The following is an 11,358-nucleotide window of genomic DNA, read 5'->3' as shown; positions in this document are numbered from 1 at the left end:
TCTCCGAGTGATGGTACGTACATTGATAGCTAGGTTCTTCCATTGACTTAGTGACTGCCTCTCTCAAAGAGGTGAATTACCTGCATAGATGGGGAAAAAATCTCTTCCATTGATGTAGGAAGCATCTATACTATTGTGCTGTGCCACTGTAGCAGTTGTAGTGTGGACATACACTAAGTCCCTTGATGGGTTTGGGCCTAGGTGTCTCACCTACCTAAATACTTTTGAAAATGTGTCCCTAAATGGTGGTAGAGTAAATGTATCACAGTCTGGCCCTTTATGATTATGGTTATTATTATTGCTCTTTTTCACAATGCTATGCCCGGGACAAGCAGCAAACCTCTCCAGTGCTGTAATCACCTAGGTGTCTCACCTACCTAAATACTTTTGAAAATGTGTCCCTAAATGGTGGTAGAGTAAATGTATCACAGTCTGGCCCTTTATGATTATGGTTATTATTATTGCTCTTTTTCACAATGCTATGCCCGGGACAAGCAGCAAACCTCTCCAGGTGCTGTAATCACTCAGCCATCAACATGTGGAGACCAACACCTAAATCAACCATGGATGATTTAGTTGGGTTTGGTCCTGCTTTGAGCAGGGGGTTGGACTAGATGACCTCCTGAGGTCCCTTCCAACCCTGAGATTCTATGATTCTATGAACACCCAGCTAAATTGCATTAATCCTCTCTAAGCCACTCATGAACTGTATAAAGAAAGGTACCAAAAATCACCTTAGCTCCCAGTCTTGCACCCCAGAAATATATCATCTTATACTGCTAAAATCTCCTTGGACAGTGCAAGCTCATTAATTAGTTCTCCTCTCTGACAAAGGGTAGTGGACATGCACCAGTCCATGTGAACCTGAGCTGAGATTCCCCAAGCACTTCAACCAAAACCACATTGTTTTATATAAAATATAAAACAGATTTATTAACTACAGAGAGGTAGATTTTACGTGATTATAAATTGCAGGCATAGCGATCAAAGTTGGTTACATAAGAAATAAAAAATAAAATTGCAGACTAAATTCTACAGACTAAGCAAGATCTGAATCAAGTGGTTTTTCACCCTAATAGATAATACAAGCATCTAGATGATTACATAAGCAGGATCCCCTTCCCAGTCAGGAACCAATCTTCCAAATGATCTTCCAGATGTTGAGATGGGGGAGGAGCTTTTTACATTCTTCTTTTGCTATAAAAGATCCTTGCTGATTGCTGAGACAGCAGTGGTCAGGCAGCATGGCCCATCTCTCTAGTCTCTCTCTGAGAGTTTTTTTTTTGTTTTTTTTTGAACACACATCAACACATGTCTGTCTGGTCTCTCCTTGTCAGTTACCTCCTTGTTGTTTGTTGCCACTGAAATGCTGGTCTCTCTCTCCTCTATTGTATTTCAGTAACACACACACACACACAAAATAACTCTTCAGTACAAACAGGTACAAACACACATATACACACATGATATTACTGTTCATGACATTTCTCAATGATCATCTCACGAGGGATGCTTGCTACAACACAACACAATCACACACATCACACACATATCAGTATGGTGTGGGTCACTTTGAGGTGCACTAGGTAGAGGTACACAGGGCCCAATCAGGTAGGCAAGCTTGGAGCATGATGCCGGTGAGAAGCCCCCCCATATATAGCATATAGTCAAAAGTAAACACATGTAAATGGAGTTCCAGTTCTCATCTCATGGGAATGGACTTTAGTTAGGTAGTTTTTTTTTTATTTTTACCACCACACACCTCAGAGGTAGGTGTGGAACACCTATCTTTCCCCATTTTTTTATCACTCACTCTCTTTTTTTAGTTTATGATGCCTGGCATGGGTCATCAGTGTGTGTGCAAAAATGTAGGTGCTGTACAATTTTGGTGGAAGCTGAGCAGAGGGGTTGGAGTGAGAGTGAGGTTGAGGATTGGGATCTCTAGAGAAAAGAGATGGACCAAAGAATTTAATTTTTATTAAGAAGAAATTTAATAGCTGAGTGAAACAAATGTAGGAGAACAGGACAGCAGTACTATAAGCATGTTTAATTTTCTATAGATGAACTGTGAGAAGAATTTCTCAATATAAAAACAGGGCTCAGATTGCCAGGTGATGTAACTTAGCATAGGTGAGTTGGATCAACGAATCATATCTCCAGTAGGTATAAATAGATATAACACAAATGGAGTCAAGAAGACTGATCCCTAGCTTTTCTATATCAGTGTAACTCCACTAAAAGCATGCCAGATGCCGGATCTACAGCTGGTTTTACTTGGCATGGCTCTACTGAAAGCAATGTGCCAGGTCGACACCTCACATAAATCCATGTGGCCCAATGGATCTTTCGCAAGCTACACCAGCTGAGGATCTTGCACTGACAAACAGACATATTATACATTACCAATACATTTATAGATACTTTGATTTCACTGCTAATAGTCATCATGTCTTATGACTGAGATTTTCAAAGATGGTTAAGGGATTTGATTTAAATGTGTGTTAGGCACCTAGATGCTTTTGAAAATCCCATATGCCCCACATATCTTTAAAAATCTGACTTTATGGCAGTTTTAAAAATCTCACCCTCAGACACCAAATTCACATTAATCTCTTCCTATTTGCAATTTCTGAGCACTCTCCACACACTACTTTTCACTTCATTATTCTTCAGGCTGTAGATGATGGGGTTGAACATGGGAGTTAAGACACTGTACTGGATGGACACCACCTTTTTCAGAGTGAGAGAGTAGCTAGAGTCAGTTTGGATGTAGCTTATAAGCCCGGTCCCATAGAACAATCCAACCATGATGAGATGGGAGGTGCATGTGGAGAAGGCTTTACATCTTCCCTCCTTGGAGGGTATCCTCAGGATGGTGGAGATTATGAACATGTAAGAGACCAGGGTTAACAAGAGGGAGAGCATCCCTAAAATTATAGTGAAGGCAAACAGCACCATTTCATTGATAAACGTGTCAGTGCAAGAAAGTGGTAGTAGAACCGGAAGCTCACAGCAGAAATGGTTAATTTCCTTTTGCCCACAGAAGTGTAAGTCAGTTACAAGGAGAGTGTTGACAAGGGAATTTAGCAAGCCAGCTATCCATGCGCCACCTGCCATCCACATACAGACCGGTTCACTCATCATTTTCAAGTAATGCAGTGGCTCACATATGGCAGTGTATCTGTCATAAGCCATCACAGCCAAGAGGTAGCACTCTGTGGTAGCTAGAAAAAAGAAAAAGAACAGCTGGGCAATGCACCCATGGACAGAAATTGTCTTCTTCTCTGCTAGGAAGCTCTCCAGCATTTTGGGGACTGTGACTGAGGAGTAACAGATGTCGAGAAACGATAAATTACTCAAGAAGAAGTACATGGGGGTGTGAAGGTGACGATCAGCCCATATCACCAGCATTATCATCATGTTCCCTAAGAGAGTGATTAGATAAATAGCTAAAAACAACAGGAAGAGGAAAATCTGGAGATGTGGCTCATTGGAAAGACCCAGGAGAGTAAATTCAGTCAGTGTGGTTTGATTCTCCATTAGCATGTTCAGAATCGTGATAGCCTGCAGTGATAGGAAAACCAAGAAATAAAGGTCAACAGTGTCATTAATGGATGAAGAAACTGAGAAAGATAAGGGCAGATTTAATTTGGATCTTGGAAAGAACAGAGACCTTCTGCTTTTTCTTGAAGATACAACTGATGTCTGGATTGATATGAATACTTCAAAAGTAGTTCACTGGAATAATATATTGTTTCTGCTTTGTCCAGACCCATGTTGTGTTTGCTAATTCATGATGCTGACCCTTTGCAGGGATTGAGTTTATTTTTCATGGTTAAGGGAGTTTTAAAGAGCATACAGGTCTGCACAGAGAAAAACTGTGTGTTCTGTGATTAGCCTTCTGAATCATAAAAAAAATTGAGAACAGTGAATTTTAATCTTATGGGAAAGAATGTTTGGAAGATTCAATTTTCCAGCTCAGATTTTGTCTTTTGTTTACATAAAAATAAATAAATAAATGAATTATGCTTCTCCAATAAAGAGACAGAAACAGGAACATATGACCAGTGCAAGTCCAATCAAAACTAAACAACAATTCAAATAAATACTACATCTTTGCAAATAAGAAGGTACCTGAGTACAATTCCCAATTAGAAAACAAGGATTATTTTTTCCCAATAAGTTATGCATTCATAAATATTCACTCACTTCAAATGAGTTTGTCAGATTTAGATGAGATATCTAAAGATGGATGGGTGGATGGATAGGTGAGAGACAGTTGATTAGATAGCTACATGGGTGTATAAGGAGATAGATAGATAGATAGATAGATACTCATTCTACCAGTATTTAATGGCTATGATAGTCAAAGGGACATAAGGGGGAGTTAGAAGCCCAATTGCCATAGACTCAATGGGACTTGGACACCTATTTCCCTTAGGAACCTTTAAAAATCCCAGCCATTTTAACCTCATCCCTTTTGCTGAATTAATTCTAGACTCCCAGTGACTTCCAATATGCCCTTTTTTGCTCTCTTCCTCCTTTCTCCATGAAACAGAGATAATTTCTTTCCACAGCTCCTCAGGTAGAGAAGGGTGAACTGCATCCACGCTGGTGATAACCTGTTGTCTAAGTGAGAAGTCATGTAAGTCTTGCTGTTAGCTGGCATTTTCCTTCATTTCCTAATGCCTTGCTTTACTGTTTCCTGTCTATCAATCTATTTACCTCTCTTTCTCTCTCCCTCTCTGAATATTTATTTCTCCATCTGTTCATCCATCTGTTTCTCTCTCTCTCTTTCTGGTCACCCCATACATATCTATCAATCCCTCTATCTATGAATCTGTTTATTCATATTCTGTCCATCCGTCCCTCTTTGACACACAAACTCTTTTTTCTCTAAATATTGATCCATTCCTCTCTCTCTCTCCCCCCCCATTCATTCGTCTATCTAATCAACTATTTCTGACCTATCCATCTATCCATCCACCCAACCATCTATCATTTTTCTATATTGCCTGCAACCATAACATTTAAAAATGAGCTATGCAGCAATGAATTGGTTGTGGCATAGCTGAAATTGGGGACAGACAGAAGATCATGACATTATCAAGTAAAGGAGTACATGGACTGCATCTATTGAATATGGATAATTTTTCAAAGAAAATTTGATGGAAGTCACAACTAGATTACTGTCCTACCAACATGAGTTGCATTTATTCTCCCAGTTAATCTCATTGAAGTCTATTGGCTGGTTCTCACTTGGTGTGAATCAGTGTTTTTCCATTAACATTTAAATGCAGATCATTGATTCACACCAGCTGGGGATTTGGCCCTGTGAGCACAAAAGGGGTTTGATTTATAAATTTGCCAGAATGCCAGTTAGATTTTTAAGCTGAAATCTCACAAAGTAGATTTGGCAATATATTAGAATCCCAATAGGATAACCTCTTATTGAGTCCAGGGATAATTTTCGTACTAGTTTAATGATGCGGGTTTTTCAGGTCAACTTTTTAACTTAAACTATATTTCTCAAATCAAGACATTTGCTTATTCTTAACCAACCAACAATTCATTAATTCACTCAGAACCATATTAATATTACCACATTATCATTCAAATGTAATCACAAGCAATTTTGTGTACTGCACACAGAGTACAGTGCTGCAAGCAACAGACTAGAGCTGAAACTCAGAGGTTATAGCAAAGGATAATGCAAATTGCAAGATTTCTCATGACATTTACTTATGATCAACAATTCTCAATTCTTTATTTATTACACAGTTTTAAGTGTGCACTTGCCTTTAAAACACTTTGAAGACAGTGGTTACGTCTCTTTAACTAGATTGGTCTAAAAGGGACAAGTTTAGAATATTAAAAGCAATTGTTTAAAACAATTATTTTCTAAAATATGGTTACTTGAGGTCTCACTAGAGAGTGTAGATTCAGCAAGATAACCTACAGTTATTTATGTTAAAGTAGAGAAGAGGAAATGCAATCTTTGAGATGAAATCTTACTTCTTCTTATCCTCTTAACCCTGAGATGGGGAGGAATCCTTTCCACATGGCTGGTTCAGGCATTGGGTACACTTACAGTTCTGCTTCTTCTTGTATTGGGTTCAGTCAACTCTCTTGAGCACATGGTGACCTCAGTGTATATACCCTAGTTTCAGGGCTTCTCGAAGAGGACCGCCCTCTGATTCCTATTGGACACATGCCAAGTGAGTCCTGAGATTTCAGCTCTCTTAATTGCTTTGCTGCTGCAATCAATATCCAGTAGATAGTGCTGGTGTATAACAAATTTCCATAATGTTTTTATTATTAGGGGCTTTTTATATTTGATTAATGTCAAGGATTGTATTTCATTATTTGCACCTACTACCAATTGGGACCTCTCCCTCTTTAAGAAATTTCTCTTACTATCCCAAAGTTATACCCTGGTTTATATCTTCTGACATTTCTCCTTCCTTGTGCCAGGCAACTCCTATTACTTCTAGACTGTAACAATGAAAACCAAGAATGTCCTAACATGTTTCTACATTTGGAGGACATACTCCATACATTCTTTGATTATACTAATCCTTTGGCATTATTTAGGACTTACAATAGAACAAGAGCTCTGGGTTAGCTTGACAACTTTTCTTGCTCACCAACGGAAGTTGGTCCTATAAAAGATATTACCTCACTCACCTTGTCTCTTTAATATCCTAGGGCCATCTGGCTGCAATAACACTGCATGCAATGGAACAAGAAACAGTTTCCACATATAGAAGGATGTAGATCTGACTCACCAGGCAAACAAATGTGAAACAGTCATATTTCTAGATGTTGTTTTAACTTCCAGCATCCTCTCCCATCTTTTCTTGATCCACTCAGCGTTAATCATAGAGTCATATAAGACCAGGGTTAGAAGAGACCTCAGGAAGTGCTCTGTCCAACACCCTGCTCAAAGCAGGACCAACACCAACTAAATTATCCCTGCCAGGGGTTTGTCAAGCCAGGCCTTAAAAACCTCTAAGGATGGAGATTCCACCACCTCCCTACATAACCCATTCCAGTGCTTCACCACCCTCCTAGTGAAACAGGTTTTCCTAATATCCAACCTAGACCTCCCCCACTGCAACTTGAGACCATTGCTCCCTGTTCTATCATCTGCCATCACTGAGAACAGCCTAACTCCATCCTCTTTGGAACCCCTCTTCAGGTAGTTGAAGGCTGCTATCAAATCCCCCCTCATTCTTCCCTTCTGCAGACTAAATAAGCTCAGTTCCCTCAGCCTCTCCTGATAAATCTCCTCAGTGCTCCACTTGGCAAAAGAAAACAGGGTTTCACCCTTGTTTGGTAACATGGAGTTGTTTAACTAGCTTGGGAGGGAGAAAGACCTTTATGTATATGGAAATAATGAGATATTCTTGCTTAGGTGATTAACAAGACCCTCATTTGTCCATTTTGTTTCTATATCTGTGGAGGGGAATGCCAAATCTTGGCTGATTTGTGGGTCCTTTGACAAAGAGTCTCACATTTTCTTATTGTCTTCATAGATGGATCCTATTGTGGTATAAACAGAGCTGGGATAGCTTTTCTCATTGTTGAGGTCCAGAAGCAATCATTGGTTATTAATCATTCAAGATGTAGCATTCCCAGGGCAGAAAAGGTGGGGGAGTTGTATTGTATGTAAGAGAGCAGTATGACTGCTCAGAGCTCTGTTATGAAACTGCAGAAAAACCTGAGAATCTCTGGATTAAGTTTAGAAGTGTGAGCAACAAGGGTGATGTCGTGGTGGGAGTCTGCTATAGACCACCAGACCAGGGGGATGAGGTGGATGAGGCTTTCTTCCGGCAACTAGCAGAAGTTACTAGATCACAGGCCCTAGTTCTCATGGGAGACTTTAATCACCCTAATATCTGCTGGGAGAGCAATACAGCAGTGCACAGACAATCCAGGAAGTTTTTGGAAAGTGGAGGGGACAATTTCTAAGTGCAAGTGCTGGAGGAATCAACTAGGGGCAGAGCTCTTCTTGACCTGCTGCTCACAAACGGGAAGAATTAGTAGGGGAAGCAAAAGTGGATGGGAAGCTGGGAGGCAGTGACCATGAGATAGTCGAGTTCAGGATCGTGACAAAAGGAAGAAAGGAGAGCAGCAGAATACAGACCCTGGACTTCAGAAAAGCAGACTTTGACTCCCTCAGAGAACTGATGGACAGGATCCCCTGGGAAAATAACATGAGGGGGAAAGGAGTCCAGGAGAGCTGGCTGTATTTTAAAGAATCCTTATTGAGGTTGCAGGAAAAAAACATCCTGATGTGTAGAAAGAATAGTAAATATGGCAGGCGACCAGCTTGGCTTAACAGTGAAATCCTTGCAGATCTTAAATGCGAAATAAGGAGCTTACAAGAAGTGGAAGATTGGACAAATAACCAGGGAGGAGTATAAAGATATTGCTCAGGCATGCAGGAGTGAAATCAGGAAGGCCAAATTGCACTTGGAGTTGCAGCTAGCAAGAGATGTTAAGAGTAACAAGAAGGGTTTCTTCAGGTGTGTTAGCAACAAGAAGAAAGTCAAGGAAAGTGTGGTCCCCTTCCTGAATGAGGGAAGCAACCTAGTGACAGAGGATGTGGAAAAAGCTAATGTACTCAATGATGTTTTTTGCCTCTGTCTTCACAAACAAGGTCAGCTTCCAGACTTTTGCACTGGGCAGCACAATATAGGGAGAAGGTGACCAGCCCTCTGTAGAGAAAGAAGTGGTTCGGGACTATTTAGAAAAAACTGGATGAGCACAAGTCCATGGGGCCAGATGCGCTGCATCCGAGGGTGCTAAAGGAGTTGGTGGAGGTGATTGCAGAGTCATTGGCCATTATCTTTGAAAACTCATGGTGATCGGCAGAGGTCCCTGATGTCTGGAAAAAGGCTAATATAGTGCCCATCTTTCAAAAAAGGGAAGAAGGAAGATCTGGGGAACTTCAGGCCAGTCAGCCTCACCTCAGTCCCTGGAAAAATCATGAAGCACATCCTTAAGAATAAATTCTGAAGCACTTCGAGGAGAGGAAAGTGATCGGGAACAGTCAACATGGATTCACCAAGGGCAAGTCATGCCTGAATAACCGAATTGCCTTCTATGAGTAGATAACTGGGACTGTGGATGAGGGGAAAGCAGTGAATGTGTTATTCCTTGACTTTAGCAAAGCTTTTGATATGGTCTCCCACAGTATTCTTGCCAGCAAGTTAAAGAAGTATGGGTTGAATGAAATGACTATAAGGTGGATAGAAAGCTGGCTAGATCGTCATGCTCAGTGGGTAGTAATCAATGGCTCCATGTCTAGTTGGCAGCCGGTTTCAAGCGGAGTGCCCCAAGCGTCTGTTCTGGAGTCGGTTTTGTTCAATATCTTCATTAATGATCTGGAGGATGACGTGGACTGCACTCTCAGCAAGTTTGCAGATGACACTAAACTGAGAGGAGTGGTAGATATGCTGGATGGTAGGGATAGGATACAGAGGGACCTAGACAAATTAGAGGATTGGGCCAAATGAAACCTGATGAGGTTCAACAAGGACAAGTGCAGAGTCCTGCACTTAGGACAGAAGAATCCCATTCACTGTTACAGACTAGGGACTGAATGGCTAGGCAGCAGTTCTGCAGAAAAAGACCTTGGGGTTAGAGTGGACGAGAAGCTGGATATGAGTCAACAGTGTGGCCTTGTTGCCAAGAAGGCTAACGGCATTTTGGGCTGTATAAGCTTGGCTGTTCTCAGTGGTGGCAGTTGACAGAACAAGTACCAATGGGCTCAAGTTTCAGTGAGGGGAGGCCTAGGTCAGATATTAAGAAAGACTATTTCACTAGCGGGGCGGTGAAGCACTGGAATGGGTTATCTAGGGAGGTGGTGGAATCTCCTTCCTTAGAGGTTTTTAAGGCCCAGCTTGACTAAGACCTGGCTGGGATCAGGGGCGGCTCTAGAGCCCAGCGGGGCAAGCACCTGCCTGGGGCAGCCCTTTCCCAGGGGGGCGGCAGGCTGGGCCGGTGGACCTGCCGCAGTCATGCCTGCGGGAGGTCCACCGGAGCCCCGGGACGACCGGACCTGCCGCAGGCATGACTGCGGACGGTTCGCTGGTCCGGCGGCTCGGCCGGACCTCCCGCAGGCATGCCTGCGGCAGCTCAACCGGAGTCGCCGGACCAGCGAACCGTCCGCAGCTGCGGGAGGTCCAGCTGAGCCACGCGACCAGCGGACATTCCGCAGTCATGCCCGCGGCAGGTCCGCTGCTCCCGCGGCTCCGGGGCGCCTCCCGCGCATGATTGCTTGGGGCGGCCAAATTTGTAGAGCCGCCCCTGGCTGGGATGATTTAGTTGGTCCTGCTTTGAGCAGGGGGTTGGACTAGATGACCTCCTGAGGTCTTTTCCGACCCTAATCTTCTAAGATTCTATGATTCTATGACCACAGCAGGCCAGAGTCAAGACAATTCACCTGTGTGTGAATATCAAAGGAAATAAATGTATTAGTATTAATTCAAGCCAATTAACTTGTGTGTTAATAGAGATCAAAGGAGATATTAACTGTATTATTTTTGCCTATCTATATCATGTTGTTTTCTATTGCATTACATTTACATTATGCATGACCTGTAATAAAATAACCCTAGAGCAAAGTGTATATTAAGGTGAGAGTGTATTCAGGTGTTGGAACTTCATGAGTACTAATGGAATGTTACTTGTACTGTTTCTCACTTATCTGTTCCTATTATAATTACAGTATGTATATCCCTATAACTTAATACCACACTGAATGCAAATGAAGAAGAGTGCTAAATTCAAAGCAATTGGCCATTGTTTGGATACAGACACTTGTCAGAGTGTTGTTTGTTCAAAGAAGCTATAAGTACTGATTCAAAGAGAGATCCTTTATCTCTGGACTGTTTGGATTCTAACAGGACAGAATAACTTAACGAGAAGAGGGAGATCCCCAGAGTTTCTCTGGGTAGCCCTGAAAAGACTTTTGGGAAACTGGCAGATTACTACATCTCTGCTATCATTTGGGTCTGACAAATGTTGACTCATCTGTTTATGTATTTTACCTGCTTTAACCTCTCAGTAGCTCTCATTTCTTTTTCTTTGGCTAATAAACTTGTAGTTAATTTACTAGAGACCTGGCTGCCAGTGATTTCTTTGGTGTGATATCTGGAGGACCAGTTGACCTGGGGTAAGTAACTAGTCCTTTGGGACTGGGAGCAACCTGATGTTGTGTGATTTTTGCTCTATGTGACAATTATCACTGATTCCAGTTTGTCTGGGTGGCGAGATAGGCTGGAGAGCCTAAGGGGACTGTTTCTGACTCCATGGTAAGGCCAATATATTGATCCAGGAGTTCGCATT

The 11,358-nt window shown here is 41.9% G+C and overlaps 1 protein-coding gene across 1 annotated transcript; it reads right to left on the bottom strand.

The window, feature by feature from the left end:
• Positions 1-2,616: 2,616 nt before the first annotated feature.
• LOC120379937 (olfactory receptor 5A2-like) lies at positions 2,617-3,546 on the bottom strand. The gene has a single exon (XM_039497451.1). The coding sequence runs from the start codon at positions 3,544-3,546 to the stop codon at positions 2,617-2,619; it is 930 nt and encodes a 309-aa protein (XP_039353385.1).
• Positions 3,547-11,358: the final 7,812 nt, after the last annotated feature.

The sequence above is a fragment of the Mauremys reevesii genome, linkage group 13 (genome assembly GCF_016161935.1).
Source record: "Mauremys reevesii isolate NIE-2019 linkage group 13, ASM1616193v1, whole genome shotgun sequence".
Taxonomy (NCBI): Eukaryota; Metazoa; Chordata; order Testudines; family Geoemydidae; genus Mauremys; species Mauremys reevesii.
The sequence above is the reverse complement of the archived record's forward strand: the minus strand, read 5'-3'. Positions and strand labels throughout refer to the sequence as shown.